General features: G+C 38.9%; 2 protein-coding genes across 7 annotated transcripts; one reads left to right on the forward strand and one right to left on the reverse strand.

The window, feature by feature from the left end:
• Positions 1 to 8: 8 nt before the first annotated feature.
• On the forward strand, positions 9 to 9,781 carry hemk1 (HemK methyltransferase family member 1). Of its 6 annotated transcripts, none has more exons than XM_044122575.1 (11): positions 9 to 238; positions 2,258 to 2,428; positions 2,505 to 2,596; positions 2,677 to 2,770; positions 3,856 to 3,984; positions 5,890 to 5,954; positions 6,059 to 6,108; positions 6,204 to 6,309; positions 8,931 to 9,026; positions 9,287 to 9,397; positions 9,486 to 9,781. In XM_044122575.1, the coding sequence occupies exons 1-11, from the start codon at positions 170 to 172 to the stop codon at positions 9,547 to 9,549; spliced, it is 1,047 nt and encodes a 348-aa protein (XP_043978510.1). In that variant the 5' UTR covers positions 9 to 169; the 3' UTR covers positions 9,550 to 9,781. The 6 variants fall into 6 exon arrangements, 4 of the variants coding, with proteins under 4 accessions (XP_043978510.1, XP_043978509.1, XP_043978511.1 ...); XR_006371168.1 differs by having other exon boundaries at positions 100 to 238; positions 9,102 to 9,397; positions 9,486 to 9,523; XR_006371169.1 differs by lacking the exon at positions 9,486 to 9,781 and adding an exon at positions 9,102 to 9,205 and having other exon boundaries at positions 100 to 238; positions 9,287 to 9,404.
• Positions 9,782 to 10,109: 328 nt separating this feature from the next.
• Positions 10,110 to 13,094, reverse strand: cish (cytokine inducible SH2-containing protein). Its single transcript, XM_044122578.1, has 3 exons — positions 12,689 to 13,094; positions 11,702 to 11,865; positions 10,110 to 10,933 (listed from the first exon to the last, which is right to left on the reverse strand). The coding sequence occupies exons 1-3, from the start codon at positions 12,706 to 12,708 to the stop codon at positions 10,434 to 10,436; spliced, it is 684 nt and encodes a 227-aa protein (XP_043978513.1). The 5' UTR covers positions 12,709 to 13,094; the 3' UTR covers positions 10,110 to 10,433.
• Positions 13,095 to 17,283: the final 4,189 nt, after the last annotated feature.

The following is a 17,283-nucleotide window of genomic DNA, read 5'->3' on the forward strand; positions in this document are numbered from 1 at the left end:
TTTACTACATACGTAGGACGCACAAAAAACGTGCTATCAGTTTTTGTAACTGTCTGAGTGTTTTATGGGTTTAGAAATGTTTTTCAGAGCTATAAGCGGTTATCTTGTTTTCGCTTTAAGAGGGGAATGATAACTGAAGAAAGATCCAGACACTTTTTCAAATTTAACCATGTGGTGGAGACGGACCCTTAGCTCGAGCTACCGATGCTATTTGGAACGCAGGCGCAGTGGGGCAAAGGTAATTCCGTGTTTTCTGTATAAACTGCTCAGCTGAACAGACTGAACAAAGCAGAAGACAAATGAATGTGCTTTAGCACATCACTGCGAATGACTCTAAAATAAGAGGCACAACAAATCTGTTCTTTTTATAGTTTCTGTGGTCAGGCAACTCAGGCAGAATATTATATAAACATACAAAATGCTTTTATTATTAACGTTTCTTCATGTGCAGCTGGTTGCCTTTATATGCGCGCAGAAGAAGAAGAAAAATACCCTGCATCACTAAGCTCTAATTATATGATACAGAGAGGAACTAAAGCGTGTGGAAAAGACCTTACGTCCTATGAAAAGCTTCATGTTTGGATATTTAATATCACTTTTAGCAATCCTGGAGAAGTCAAGTAATATAAGACATCAAGAAAAGGCATTTTAAGATGTCTGGGAAATGTAATGCATTTCTGATGAGGAATAAATTAGGTTAAAATGGCTGAAATCACACATAGAGTCAAACGTACATGATAACAATTATTCTGTATTTTGAAAGAGGATTTATTTAGCTTGGTGTGCTCCTGACTTCTGAAATGAGAGTAAACACCATGGTAAGACTGATCAAGATGAAAAATAAAATGGATATTTGCAACTATATGTGCATATGTGTGCTTTAGCACATCACTTTCATATATACTTATCAGTCATAAGATGATAAACCCTGACGGATATGAAGCAGCTCATCTGGTTGCAAAATAGTACTCTACTCTGCTGGACATCTGAAAGTCACCCAAAATACACAATCCCTTCTCTGAAATATGGTTGTGGCAGCCTCGTGTTGTGGGGATGCTTTTCTTTACCGAGAACAGAGAAACTGGGAGATTCAAAATGGTGAACCCTGTAAGAACACTTAGAAAAAGAGGTGGAGGTTCACAAAACACTCCTAAACAAACACCCAGAAACTGTCTAATGTTTGTCCGTCTATAGAATAAAGTCTCAAAACATTCACTGAAGGGTACTAGGGAACAACTATTTGAAGAAACGTGTGTACTATGATTAGAATTAGGGTTTATTTCACACCTTTTTCAAAAGCAAAATAATCAGATGGAAACACAACAAAGCAGAGTCAGCAAAAATAATTCCCTGGCTGTTATTCATCAATCTGAAAAGGAGTGGATAGAAGTAAACACTTTTATTTCCCTTTCAACGTCTTTCCTCTACTCAAACAAAATGCCAGTCAGAATAATGACAACAGACAACCAAAGAATTACTTTACAAACTGACTAGAAACGGTACAGTGTTGGAAATAAACGTATCTAGCATTCAGTTTTTGTCCTCGTTCCAATATTGATCAGAAACCGTCACATTATTTTAAACTGTTTTAGGTTTTCACTCTGCTTCGGCTCATTTCTGCGTGTTGTTTGTGCTGGTGATACTTTTAAATAAAAACTTTTTTTTTTATCAAAATATCAGTTTTCAGCTTCATCCAAAATTAAAAAGTAGCAGCTTTTCTACCCATATTTTAGTAATTTTATTAAGCTATTTTTTAAAATATTTTTTGCATTTGTACCTAGGTGTTGGCATTTACTGTATCGTTCATCATTTATTGTAATATATTTCTTATCGTGACAATTTTGATTTATTGTTACAATCAATTCCAAATAATTGAAGTTTGAAAAAAAAATCTAAAAATGTATTTTTAGTTTTGCTACTTTTTTTCACAGTTTGTTCAACAAGAGTATCAATAAATATCAATAAATCTGAAAATATGATTAGTGCAGTTACTTTGTGCAATTTAGTGATGCTAATCACACTTCTTTATGTTACTATTGTCTTAAAGAAGCATTTTTTTCCCAAGAGCTGTCTTTGTGGTTTTCATAAAGTCACCTGAAAAAATAATCAATAAATAGTTATTATTGTCACTTTTCTCAACAGTCCCACAAAATATGATGATGCAAATTTAAGCTCAGTATTTGTAAACGTACCACCTCCACTGGAGATCCTGATTTTGGTGTATTTAATTTTGTCACTAATAAAACTCCTGGTTCAGATTTGGCGCTGCCTCACCAGACCCACATGCGGCGCTCCGGCCGTTCCTGCGGGCCGGATCACTGCGCTTCAGGCTCTGGACGTTTGGAAGAGGCACTTTGTGGAGAACGGTGTGACGGAGCCGGAACAGTCAAGCCAACACATCATCGCTCATCTGCTTGGAGCGAAAACAGTGAGTCACTCTTTCCTCCGTTTCCTGTTCACTCCTTCCAGGACAGCGATAGCATCTCTTCCTGGTCTGTTTCCAGATAGAAAGTGTCGAGCAGCAGAGGTTAGCAGAGTTCCTCAGCAAAGAGGAAACGCAGCAGGTGTGGCGGCTCTGCTCCAAACGTCTCTCCAGGTGAGAGCCTTGTTGAAATCTCTGTGTGTGAAATCACAAGGGGCAGTTTTCTGCAGGAGGCTTGGGTTTGTGATGTGCAGAATGCCGGTGCAGTTCATCATTGAGGAGTGGGACTTCAGAGACCTGACGCTGAAGATGAGGCCTCCTGTTTTCATTCCCAGGCCTGAAACCGAGGTTGGTGACAATAAAACCCAACAGACTTCACGCTGGAACACGCCTCTTCATTTATTACTAACTTTATTTTTACAGACATGAAACCTTTGGACACACGTATTAAAACAGACGAGAATTAGTAGCAACATTCATAGTAAAACAATGAATAATTAACAGAAGTAATCAATTATAGGGAGCAGATTTGGACAGTGGCTTTCAAAAGTATTCATACCTCTTCAGCTTCTCCGTACTTTGTCACTTTACAACCACAAACATAAATATATTTCATTGTACTTGTGCACACCGCACCGTTTTTAATCAAGTAGGACTTTCTTTCTGCTTCACAATAGTACTTCACTTTGTGCTGGTCGTTCACATAAATTTCTAATTAAATATATTTATGTTTGTGGTTGTAATGTGGAAAAAGGTTGAAGGGGTCTGAATACTTTTGAAAGCCAATATGTGTGTATTTATTGGTGCTGTCAACTGATTAGAAATGTCATGAGATTAATCACACACTAGAGCTGTCACTAACTTTGTAAAAGTAAAATGCACATTTTCAAATATGTTTAATTGGTTTTCATATGTTTAAATAAATGTTTAAATAAAAGTAATTTTGTTCCAAATACAGTAAAATTGTCGCCATCTGTGGCTACGCTAACTAGCCTGAGAGTTCGTGGCAGAGAAAAGCAGAGGGAAGAGCAGCGCATACATGAGCATGATTGACAGAGGCTCTGATCGATTTGTTAGTACTGGGAGCTAACAAACAAGCCAGAGGAGCTTGATTATTTTCACAGATTATCTATTTCATGATAGTTTTAGCAAATGAGTAAAGAACATTCAGCTGTGGAAAAAATTAAGCAATCAGTTTCTCTGTTTTAACTCTTTCTAGGAATATGTTTGCGTAAAATGAACATTGTTCTTTTACGCTATGAAAACAAGCTCATATTGATTTAGAACCAACAATACCAATGTTTTTACCCAGAAATCAACATTTGGTGGAACAACCAGGAGGTTTTCAGTGCAGTGAAAACTCTTCATTTGTTCCAGAGCTGTATTTCCATAAAAAATTTAAATCAGGTTCATCTGTGTTTCGTTTGGTGCAGGAGTTGGTAGAACTGGTGCTCACAGATCTGCAGAATCATCCCGGGTCCACAGAGACGCCGCCAACGTGTTTGGAAGTGGGTTGCGGTTCTGGTGCCATTTCTCTCAGCCTGCTGAAGAGCCTCCCTCAGGTGAGCTTTGTGGTTATAATAAGAAGCAGCTTGTTAGCGTCATGCGTCATATTCCTGAAAGCTGCTGGCTGCACATTTAGGAATTGCATAATCAGTTTGTTCAGAGGCCTTTTTGAAAGGCAGGAACAAGCTGCGGCTGAATCACCAGGAAATTCAGAGAAAGGCTTTCTGGCGTTTCATTTCACCGTCTCTCTGCTGCAGCAGCATCTCCACTAGGATGCATCGCGTCAGACTGAGCGGAGGAAATATTACCAGATGCAGATCTGTAGAAGAAACTGCAGGAATTTATTGTGTCTTTTCGGTGCAGCTTTATAGCAGAGCTGGCACATATGGTTGGAAAATGTTCCCCAACACTCCCTTGGCATATTAAATGCTCCATCTGTAAGCTGACACTTGTAGCTAAATATTTAGATGTCAGAAAGTGAAGCAGTTGGCGCCGCTTCTCCAGGATGCTTTCACAAAAGGAGAAAACATCCCTGATTGCTGAAGGTTTGTATTCATTTATAACAACACTGTTTAACAACAGGAGCAAAAAACAAACTAAAATATTTATGTTTAGTGTGCAAGAAAGCCAAGAACATGCATATTTTACCGTAGAAAACGTCTTGAGAGTCCTTGTTAGAAAAATAAAAAGTCCTGTTAAAATGAATAAACCAAGAGAAATGTAGATGAAGAAATGGAGGTCTGTCTAATTTTAGGGATGAAAATCTGACAGACCTCTAATAAAATAAACATTTGAAAAGCAGGAACAGCGTGTTATTTAACTAAGAAGAGAACAAGAATAATCCTGGACTTGTTTTTGTACCATTAGTCACGGCTCAGTTTTCCTTTGTTCTCCGTAACGAGCAGATTTCTAGGAAACCGAGGAAAAAAACTGAGCTCTGCAATTTAAAATGATTCATTCCTAATCTGGAAAATGCAGTTAATAACCGTATAAAGAGCTTTTCAAAAGCTACAGTGTACAATTCATCATAAGTAACGGAGAAAAGAATCATTCAGTGTTTATTTTAGGACTAATAAACCCAGATCTCTGCTGAGTCGCGTGCTTTAATCTCTCCTTCTGAATAAAATACTTCCTAACAATGAAACAACTATTCCTGTTTGTGTGTAATCTGCACAGACATTCAATGCAGATAATTTAACAGTAATTATTATATTTAGTTTAATACTGGCTGCTTGTTTTAAAGCAAGAAAAAAGAAGATTAGGATACACATTTATTGAAGCTGTCATCTTTAAATGAATTTAATGAATAAATGTAGATACATCCTTTAAAACAAAATAGTTTATGCTTTGAGAAAACCCTCCACAATATCCAATAAGCATAACTAGAGGAGAAAATAATCTTTTTTGATTCCATAGCCAATATTTCTATGAGGAATTAATGTCATAAATCTCATCTGATAAGCAGTTAATGACGTATTTGATCACCTTTTCCTCGCATAATTAGGGCGCCGTTACTGAAATGCCAACGCGTGAGTTCGGCCGAGGCTCTCGAACGACGAGTGAAGATGTGACATTTTCCTTTCTCTCTCTCCACTTCCTGATTAAACCTGTCGGATCAGCTGGGTGTGTGTTGAGCCTGCAGCTCCAGACTCCGTGTTCCCAACTTTCACAAAAGCTTTCATCACGCCGTTCGCTAAAGAACAGAGCTGCCTCTGTGCTTCACACCGACTTCGTTTTCATTTTGTTAATAAATGTGTGGAAACACATGTCGATCAAATAAAAGCAACCATTTGCTGGTGATGAGTGTGTGTGTGTGTGTGTGTGTGTGTGTGTGTGTGTGTGTGTGTGTGTGTGTGTGTGTGTGTGTGTGTGTGTGTGTGTGTGGGGAGCAGCAGGTTATGAAAAATCCGTCCTGAAAACAGAAAGTGTTTTACTCGGCGTGTTTGTTTCTCCTCCTCCAGCTCGAAGCCTTTGCCTTGGAGCGAAGCCAGGATGCGGTTGATTTAAGCCGGGAGAATGCGTCGAGGTAATTGCGCCACAGTAAGCAAACTGTGACTGTCTCAGAGGTCAGAAGTTACTTTTTCTGTGATTTTTTAAAACTTTTCTTTAGTGTTGTTGTTTCTTCTGCAGGTTGGGGCTTCAGGACAGACTAAAGGTTTATCATATGGATGTGATAAAAGGTATAAAAACACAAACTGAGACAAAATGCTGCGTTTTTCTCTGATTAACCAGAATGATCAGGTTCTGCTCTCTATTGCTGTGGGGTTTTTTCCAGACGCAGAAAAGATGCCAGGTCTGTTTAGCTCCATTTCAGTGCTGGTCAGTAACCCTCCTTACCTGTTTTCAGAGGACATGGCAACCCTGGAGCCGGAAATTTCTAGGTGACCTGCAAACAAAATCTCTACATTTGATCTGAAAATGTTCAAAAACCCGTTTCTGATGTAGCTGCTCTCTGGAAATCCATCTAACATTAAACAAAAGACGGAGATCACATGTGTCAAAGTCGAGGCCCGTGGGCCAAATCCGGCCCACCGTAGCTTTTTATGTGGCCCTCTAAATTCTAGACCAAACATTAAATATGCTTAAATATTATGTTATCAAGCAAATCAATGCAGTTTTTATCAGTTTATTGCCAAATTATATCAAGCAGTCCCTCCAGTTTCTTGTGAATCGTCGTGGAAATTGAAGCAAAAAAACAAATCCTGCACGTTTTTGCACTAATAGTTGGTAGCTTATTGCAGATTTTTCTCAAAAATTGTGAGAAAACTTTGGTACTTGTTCTAAACGGCGGCCTCACCTTTAACTGGTGTCAGGTTATGGTCCATGATCTATACAGCGAGTACTAAAAAGTCATAAATATCACAAATATTTACAAATTAGTAGCACAAACTCTTAGATTTTTTTTTTTGTTTTTTTGTTTTTTGCAGAAAATCACAAACCAATCGTGAAATCCTGGAGGGACTGAAAAGATTTAATTTTAGGAACTCATTAATATTTTTGACGGGTTTTATCAATACATTCTGGCACAACCGACCCTTTCAGAGCATTCATGATCTTCATTTGGTCCAAAATGAAAATGAGCTTGACGTCGATCGCTGACATAGATACTTGACTCTAGATCTACAGGACTGAAGCAAACAGCTCAGTTCAGTTTTAGATGTTGTCAGTAAAAACCCTGGAATCAGATCATCTGTATTTCAGGACATGATTTAAATTACGAGCCGTTTGTCCTGATAGCCTGGAAGACGAACTAATAACAAAGAGCATTTCTAGGTTTTTGTGCTGGTGAAGACGTCAACACGTCAGATTTAGTTCATAAAAAATGAAACTGTCCAGACCAAACCAGGCAACGTGCACTAACCTCTGTTAACAGAGCAGTTTTATCGTTTATAATTTATCAGCAGATTATCTGCTCAAGCAGAAACTGCTGAATCAGGAAAAAAAAAAAAAAGCCTTTATTTTTTTAAATCTCAGGATAACTTGGGTAAAAATGCAAGTAAGGGATAATGTTTGAGTTTCCAGACTTATTATTTAACAGATAAAACAATCTGTATTACATTGATTTATATATTTTGTGTTTGAACTTTGATTTTCCAGATTGCAGCTCGAGTTCGATGTTATTTTCATTCCAGTGCTTTGAGTTTCTGACCCAGAACTTGTTCAAAAATGAATAAATGAGACATTTTGAAGCGTTTTTAGCATCGGGACAACATTACGGGTTTTAGTTCTGCTGGACTGATGGCAACTCCAGTTGGGATTTATTTTAACTTCTTACTTTCAGATTAATCGGATTAATCGATTATTGAAATAACCGCCAGCTAGTTTAATAATCGATTAATCATTAACAGCATATAGAGTCTCAAAAAAAAAGAGTATTTGCTAAAAGAATAAAATACTCTGTAATTAAGACAAAATATAGACATTTTGTACTTGTAATAAAAATAAAACACCTTTTTCTGCAAATATGTTTTATCATAAATTGCTCAAGTTGCATAGATTTAACTTCACCTGGTTCAAAGTAAAACAAATGTTGCTATTCAACTGATTATTGGTTAATCCAATAACTAATCAACAGATCAGCCGTGTTAACAAGTCGAGCAGAAAGGTGATCCATGGGGGGGCCAGAGGAAAACCACTGACTGGTGACTGGGTCCAGTGAGCAGCTGCATGCTGTGATGTTTTGTGAAATGCTGCACATTATTAAATGCTGCTGCTGCGTTCAGGGTGAATCAAAACTAGTAAAAAAAATTTTAAAAGTTTAAAAATTAACCACGCTGAATTCATTCAGCCAAGAAGTTTGTTTCTGATGTGTTTAATTAAACAATTAAACGGCTGAGACTTTAAAAAGCTGAACTCGTCTGCGTGTTATTTTAATTCCTGACCAAAAGTGTTTCCTGTTTTCTCTGGTTCTCAGCATTTTGGCTGATTTGCGTCCATTCAGAGGAAACATGTTGGTAGAATTAAAAGATTACTTTAAGCCTAAATCTGGGACATTTTTTAGGCTAAACTTTGTTGTTGTTATTTTGTTCCCTTTAATCAGCAGAATGATAAAGTCTGAATATTGAATACTTTCAGAGATGAAAACGGTGCATTAATAAATTAATAAGTGCATCAAGCAGATTTCAAGTGTTTTCTTACTATTCTAGTTTTGAGTTTTTCATTATAGTTTAGTTTTTCTGTTAGTTTTAACTTGTTTTTTCAAAAAGTATTGTATCATGATTATGTATACATCGATTAATACTTAATAGAAATAATAGCAGTTCAGCAATAATTGAATATATTTTCTAATTGACTCTGGCGTTTTCCCCCAACTTTTGTGCACTAGTGTAATTGCCGCCTGACGTAAACTGCTTGTGTGCAGAGAATAAAACAAATCCATTTCAGATGAGTTGGAGATAAATTCATGAGCTTCATGTTTTAGTTTAATGAAAGGACCACATTTTGCTCCAGCTAGTTTTAGTTTTGATGTTTTCTCAGTTTTAATAACTTCGATGTTTTCCAGGTTCGAGGATCGCGCCGCCTTAGATGGAGGTGAAGATGGACTAAATGTGATCAGACAGATTTTAACTCTGGCTCCAGACTTTCTGTCAAACAGAGGGTAAGGCAGCCCACACACACACCCACACACACACACACACACCTGGCTTTAATTCCTAGTGGCACTTTGACGCAGAACGGGCCCTCTCTGAAAAACACACGTATCGTGTTGCGTGTTTAACGAGATTTCTGCGAGGCGTCCCCTGAACCCAGTTCCAGGCAGACGCTGTCTCCCTCAAGGTCACCCACCGCCTGTAATCCTGTTGTGTTAATTTGATTTTAAGCCTTTTTCATCTCAATCCTCCCTTTGATAAACAACAGCCGGATTTACTTGGAGGTGGACCCCAGACACCCCGCGCTCATTCGCCGCTGGGTGGAGGACAACGTGGAGGAGCTGCGCTTCGTGGAAACACGGCAAGACGTCAGCGGCAAGTCGGTGCTTCAAGGAGATCAACACAAGTTCCAAGAATTTTGGATTCAAACTGGGAGTTGTGTGATTTGGTGTGTTTTTGCTTCCTAGGCCTCGTTTCTGCATCCTCCAGAAAGAGGAGTCACATAAGGCCCCTGAGGTGGATCAGGATTGAGAAACCCAGATCCTATTACGCTGGCTTTAGCTCAGGTCGGCTCGGCTCGGCTCGACCGCCCCACACCTGACCCCATCTCCTCAAAATTAACAATTTCACACAAATAGCTTCCATGCCAACGCTGCACTTTTAACCCGTGGACAGTCAGCGAACACGCCCCATCTCGCAATAAAAAAAAAAAAAAAAAAGAAAAGCGGAAAGCGTGTGTGCGGCGGCACAAAGCAGGCTCAGAGCTGAAGGTAATTACCAAAGCTTTTCTTAGAACGCTCCCTCTGAGAATCCGCCTCTCTCCTCCCAGGAAGCATTCAGTAGTTCTGTGAATCCGCTGATGAGCGGTCCTCCCCTTTCGCTCATCCACCCCGCTGACTCAGATTGCATCGCTGAGCAAAAAGACACACTCAAACCGCGATCCAGATTCAAGCTCAGGCCACACACAGCCTTTGTGTCTCAAAGGTTTTATGTGGTGAAAACATTTCACAACAATGAACGTCACCAGATCCAGCGGCATGTGATTGTTGGTGGTGCGGAGTTGTTGAAATAACTGGACTTTAAGCAGCACAGAAATTGTAAGTTCCAGTTTTAATAGAAAAAAAATTTACACATGTAAAAAGTACAAAAATGCTTTTGCTGAGAAAAATAAAATGGCATGAAAGACGTCTCAGTGAAATCAGTGTCATTTCTTAACCAGTATGTACATCCAGGCGCGGCGGCGTCCATGTCTGAGGAGCCTACAGTACCGACCTCCTGCTCTCCACAGGAGGGTTGAAGTCTGAAGCCAGACACATCGGATCGTCTGTGACTGGCCTCCGCAGGTCCAAACTACCTGCTGCACAGTGTCCCTTCCTCCTCCAGCGTAAATCGGGTCAGTTCAGCTCCGCTCCTGCTCACACCTTGAAGGGGTAGTCCTGCAGGAAACGCAGCAGCGGCTTGGGAAGCGGCAGCTGCTCCGCGCCGGCGCTGTGTCTGTTGATGACGAGGCGTGTCAGGTGCTGCAGAGTCGGGAGGTTCTGAGGTTTGTACACAGCCCGCTTCAGCTTCAGCACCACCGACGCCTCCTGGGCCGGCGGCTCGGAGGGTTTGGCCGGCGCCGCCTGCTCCTCCGCCCTGCGCTCCTCCGCTTTCCGCTCCGCCCCCATGTAGTGCTGCACCAAGCTGGGGACGTTGGGGAAGGACGAGAGGCTGGCCCGCGCCCCGGAGCTGGAGTCCAGCAGGAACTGGGCGCCGCTGTACTGGATCCGGATGCTGGTGGGTCCGCGCGCCGTCCTGACCGACAGGGTCAGCATGTACAGGGGGTGGCTGCTGTCCCGCACCAGGAAGGCTCCTTCTGGGGTGTCCTGCAGGGCGGCGTGGGCCTGGGCTGCAGTGATGGCTCCCCAGTACCAACCTGCACACACACAACATCACACTGTGAGCCTCACAGAACAGTTCTGCTCTGATAAACCTGAAAACACTGGAGAAAATCTACCAAACAGTGGATTAAATGTCAATTTAACATGTTTTTACTGCACAGGAAGATAAACGAAACAAGAAAATTATTCAAATGAACATAAAGCAAACCAGCTCAGCCTGTCATCAATTAATCTCATAATAAATTAAAATCAACTCGATAATTTACAATCTGATGATTCATTTATTTGCTCTCAACATCCCAGCTGTTCTGTTTCTTCGAGAGTTTCTACTTTTTAAATGTTGTGCTTTATTCTTGGACAATGACATTAACAGGAATTCTGATTCTAATTGATATTTTGTTTACAGAAAAAGAAACAATCCATTTTATTGATGGTTTCGCTTGAATCAAGTTTGTTTTCCACAAAGTGGACAATGCAAACGAACTAACTTGAATACATCATGTAAACATGCCAGATTTAGCCAGAGAGGCAAATTCACATCTTTGATGGTTTTTGGTGTTTTTGTATTTTATTTTTTATATATATACATTTATATTATCTTCCTGTTACAGTGTTAACTGTTTACAAAATTAAAATGTATTTGTCTTTACAGTGCAATTATCAATACATTACTTGAAAACTGTCTTAAAACAACAATATTATGGTTTATCACAGTAAATATAGCTACAATTTATCATCCAGCTGAATTTGCAATCAAGATAAGCCAAACAAATAATATTCATCTTATGACTGGAAGACTTTACCTGAATTTTCTAGGTAGCAGAAGTTGCTGGCAATCGCCCTCAGGTCCTTGGTGGGGTCCCATTTTGGGGGTTTGCTCTGAAAGCACGGGGCAATGGCGGCTGTTCCCTCCCGCATGCCCCACGGGGCCTGAGAAGATGGAGCAGCAGGGAGAAGAGACCTGGGTCTGGGAAAAGAAACGAGAAGGAAAAACGATGGAAAAATTATTAGAGCTGGCACAGAGAAACCCCTCCACAAATAAACCAGGCGTTACACTTCCAGGCTTTCATTAAGGGCCACATTTTGACCTTTTGTTCCCAGATAATTTTGTGTTTTATGGCGCCATGTGGTAAGAGAGAAATGTTTTCTTTCAACGTCTGTATTTGTGTTAATTAGAAGGCATGTTAAATTTAGACAACTCTGTACTAGACATATTAATCTTAGAGGAAAATACAGTTCCTATTTATTAATATTCAGGGTTCCTCTTTTATAAATTTTTAAACATGTTTACAATTTTGCTATTATGACAAGGCATTTTGTCTTCAAATATTAAATTAACATATATATTACAACTGTGCCAGTTATTTTATAAATATATATATAAAATAAATATATTTTATAAATATATATATAAAATAAATATATTTTATAAATATATATAAATATTCATATATATATATATATATATATATATATATATATATATATATATATATATATATATATATATATATATATATATATATATATATATATATATATATATATATATATATATTTATTTATTTATTTATTTATTTATTTATAATTATATTTTAAAATAAGATCGATCCAACTATGTTATTTCTTTACGTGTGGTGCGTTAGTGGATTTATTTGTCTTAATTGCGCCTTTCTAATAAACTTGGCATTCAGTTTAACATGAAAAATGTTTCAGTGCGGATAAACAAACAGGACAGATCTGTTCTCAGATATGCGCACTGACGTGAAAACAAAGAAAAGTCTACTCACCCTCGTTCACAAAGAATCATACTATAAAATCCTCCGGGGTAAAAATACAATTTGTTGTTAGGATTCAGAAACTAAACGCAAAAAAAAAATAAAATAAGAGAGACGCGATTTGTCTGTAGAGACAACTGCCTTTCTATTAAGACAAAAACCAAATCAGACCTGTCGTATCGGTTTTACGTGAAAAGGCGAACACGAAGCCGATCAGGATATGTTGCTGTCATGAACGTGGAAAAAAAAGCCACTTCCCCGGTGCGAAGATTATTTATATTAAAAAAGTATAAAGCGACTTTCCTCTCAAAAAGCTCGGTCCGGCGGCAGCGGCAGCGGTTCGGAGTGTTGTCGCCAGACTGAGATCCAAATGTATGAGGGACAGAGGCTAAAAGCTCGGCTTTTAAAATTTACCGTTTCCTAGAAGTCGATTCTGAGAACTCCTCACAGAACCCAGCGGCTCTGACGTCACCGCGTCTGCCGCGTTCGCCGCTCCCGTTCGCTCGCCGCTTACGCGTCACGACGTGCATGCGATTCTATGGAAGGCGCAGGATTTATGGCAGGCCGTTTTAACAAAAGTTTGGCCTGGAATCAGCTATCCTGATTGTAGATATGTGAAGTCAGAATTCCTTTTATTCTCATTGTACCCGAAAGAAAGCACAACAAAATTTAAAACATAGCAACTCTCGATGACAAATCAAGTAAATAAATAAATTAATTAATTAATTAATTAATTAATTAATAATAATAATAGTAATAATAATAATAATAATAATAATAATATCTCAATAAATATAAAAATATAGATGGATTAGCTGTGTGAGATATCTTGAAAGGAATTTTGACTCGTCAAAATGTAATTGAAGATATTGTGAACTATTATTCTTACCAGTCAGATCAGAATATATGTGCAGATATTATACATTACCATTCCGGATTTAATCAAAATCCTTAGATACCTAGAATGTAATTGACATGACTGTCAATTCTCTGTGAATCATTTAGGGGGCTTTTGTTATCAACTGACCAATCAGTGGTCGCAATGTGTCCTGAAGTACACGCCCCTTTTCTGGAGGAACAGAGACCGATTTAAAGGAAAATAATAGGAAGTCATGGTCCAACGTTGTCAGTGGGGAATGTGCAATCCCGACAGCTGTTATCCAGAGTGTATAGAGGGTGGAATATAATTTATTAAATTTCCAAATACTAAACTGAGTTTGAAATAATGCAAGAAATGGATCGAGGCTTGCAGCAGACCTCATTTCCAGTTGAATGAAACTGATTAATGGCAAATTCCACACGATCTGCAGAAGATAATTGGTCGTAAACATCCCATTTTTTGTCTTAATGACACTGACTGATAGTCAAATCAAAGATTAATAAGTGAAACTAGTGTTGCCTGATTCTTTTATGTGTGCAAATTCCAATGGTAGCTCTATGGCAGCATGAAAACATGTGCTGCAGTAACTGCAGTATTTACAGTTAAATACAGCAATGGGATGGGACAGAAAGGGGTGCTGGTGCCTATCTCCAATGGTCAACGGAAGAGAGGCGTCCAGCAACCTGGACAGGGCTGTTACTGTTTATTTGTAGGCATTTTCCTGAGGGCAGATTTTATTTAAGTTATTACTCAACCTGTTTTGTATGTGCAAAATGCACCTGACTGCATTCACACTCACATCCAATGAGACTTTGTGTCCCTCAGCATTTTTCCTCTTGGGCTTTATCGGCGATTTCACCGATGTTTCCCTGTAATAGCAGACCTGATGTAAGAGATGTAGAAGAGAAATTTCTTTCCTCAGTGTTGGCTGATAAGGCATAAGTGACTGAAAAAAAAAACGTTCCTCTACTTCTGTTAATATAACACTGTTTGTTTGTCGGGGTTTGCTCTACTTCCACATGGAGCCTCCTTCATGTCAATTGCGGCTAGTCAGAATGAAACCGAATTCATATTAAAACGGCCTGCCATACAAATTCGCTCCTCTCCTTTTCTCTTCCTGGTGTCTCGCGCGGCTCCGCTCTCTTCGCCGAAGAACTGGCGCGCGTGTAGCTCCCAGGAACCGCCAAGCGGCTTCTGCCTACCGGCTTTCCAGGAATAATTGCGGGGCCTGGCTCCGCCCCGCCGGGCGGCCCTGACAGAGCCCTTATTCTGGGAATTCACCGCCTCGACATTAAAGATAATAGGAATGCGCTCAGGCTATTTCCAGTTATATAGATTTCCCTCGATCCTGTTTGGAAAAATAGGGCTGGAGCTTTTCGCGGAGCTTCAGAGCAAATTACGTTCGCGAAAACAGGTTGTTGTTGTAACAATAGCCTGAAAAACGGCCTGAAGTCTACTGTTAAGCCCGAGAAAATGTCGTTTATGCTGTAATATGTGCCATATTGGAATATGGTTTATGTAATAACACGTGTGACCCATTCTTGGAAGGATTTAGGACTACTCAAAAGTACTCATTTTATCTCTCCTGACATTCCATCCTAGGTAATCTAGGATATTTAGCCTTCTATAGTAGATAGCCACTATTATTTACACTTTATCAAGCTAAATAAGCCCCAATTAGATTTGTTCCTGCTGGTTTTATTCTTTTATCCATAGATATTCATTATATTTACGGTATTTTTCACTAAATAATGTTCTTTGTTGTTATAGATGAAGGCTCCTGTTGATTGTATATTTAAAACATTTTGCCTGTAGACGTGTAATATAATAGATTGAAGCTCAGATGTAGAGCGAAATTCCTAAAAGTCTCTTGACCTCAGCGAGAGGAATCTCAACCTCGTCCCGGGAATTTTAGAATGAGTGTATTTCTAAGAAGTCTTGTGGACTTTATCTATCTCTACAGGATGTCATTGAGCAAATATTTTCTTTTGTGGTTCACAAAGGAAAAAGAACATAAAAAAAATGGGGACAATATGCTTACACTCCCCAAAAAATTCAACAATTAAAAAGAATGTGGCATGGTTGACTTTAAATGTGCTCCGTTTGATAAAATCACAGATTTGATCCTGATTACATCAGCTTAGTGTTACATTTCTGAGTGAGTGCGGTTACATTTGTTTGTGCTCACATGACAATGATGTCCAGAAGCAGGAGATAAGCAGAGCACCTCTGCACTTTAGGTTCAACCAGGACGTTTTGTGATTGTTGTATCTGCTCTGAAAGTCCGTCCTTGCATGCGGACGGACTTTCTTTTTACTCCTGAAAGTTGTTTCTAGAAAGCCAGCAGGCAGCAAAAAAAGAGCCCATAAAATGCTCCTCTGTCTTAAATTCTCTTCCTGTTCGCGAAAATATTTAATGTGTTTTTCCTGGAAGACGGAAGGAATCTGGCTCCAGCAGCCTTAATGTCAACATCTGCTGGTTTTATTGTCTAGCTGCTTGAATTGAGTTAAAACAGCAGGTAATAGTTACAGACTAATCATTCCTGCTGCAGTTCAGACCTGAAGCAAAGGCCTGGGATTGCTTTTTGTTCTAAAATATACGCAAATCTTCCAGGGTTGCAGGATATTATTACATATTATAGCTTGATTTATGTTCATCCTCATGCTGTTCAAGTAGACCCTGATACAATCAGTGACATCTGAAACCCAGATTCTCAGAAAATTGGAGTATTGCATGAGATAAATTAAAAATAGAGGCACACTACTTTAATGGAGACATGTGTCAACTTGATGGATATTGAGCAGAAAGAGACAACTTCCACAAGTAAGGTTGAACAACAAATGGGCTATAAAAGTTGCTTGTTTACAAGCATGTTAATAATTTGAGTGGAAGGTAAACGTGTGGTGAGAAAAATGATGCACATGCAAAGGAGGTAACTGCAGACTTGTTCATTTGTGTGTAATAATTCAAGAAAAACACTCATTAAGATGCACTTTATTTTGTATTAGAGTGGTGCTGCACAGTGATTTGGGAAATCTGAGTTTGATTTACTCTAAAGTAGATAAAAATAAATGTTATTTAACTTTTCTCTGAAAACTCCACTGCATTCACTATAATTCAACTTTTCTAAGTTGCTATAGCAAGATTATAAATGTTTGTTCTTCAGATATGATCTTGAAAACATTTTGTGTATTAAAATGAATCACCATTGATTATATCTGCATAAGATGTCTCTTTTTAATCACCTTATAATCTATTTTTTTCCAACAATTTAAGTCTTGTGTAATGCACTTCACAAAAAGCCTATTGTATGAGATGTCTTTAATAACTTATCACAATTTGCAACACTTTCTCAAAGTTTCCTCCTCCTCCTTGTGCAACTTTTCCTTGTAATTTGCCACTTTGCACCACCAGACGGTTGCTGGTTAAAACGCCACATGAAACCCATGGCTGTGCTCGCTTGCTCTTGACTTGAATGCGTCTAACTTTTCTCGTGCAAACACCCTCCCTTTACCTACAACTTACTGAGAACTGGGTGCTGCATGGACTCACTGAAAAACAATCTCCTCCCTCGGGGTTAAACAAAACAAAACAAAACAAATTTTAAAAAATCAAGAAAATTCTGAGAAAATTGGTCTGTGCTGAGAATCAGCTGCAGAAATTCATCCTTGGTGAGTTAGGAGAGAAAGGAAAAGTTTTCATCAGCAGACGTTTAGTCAGAGGATTG

The sequence above is a fragment of the Gambusia affinis genome, linkage group LG07, assembly GCF_019740435.1.
Source record: "Gambusia affinis linkage group LG07, SWU_Gaff_1.0, whole genome shotgun sequence".
NCBI lineage: Eukaryota > Metazoa > Chordata > Actinopteri > Cyprinodontiformes > Poeciliidae > Gambusia > Gambusia affinis.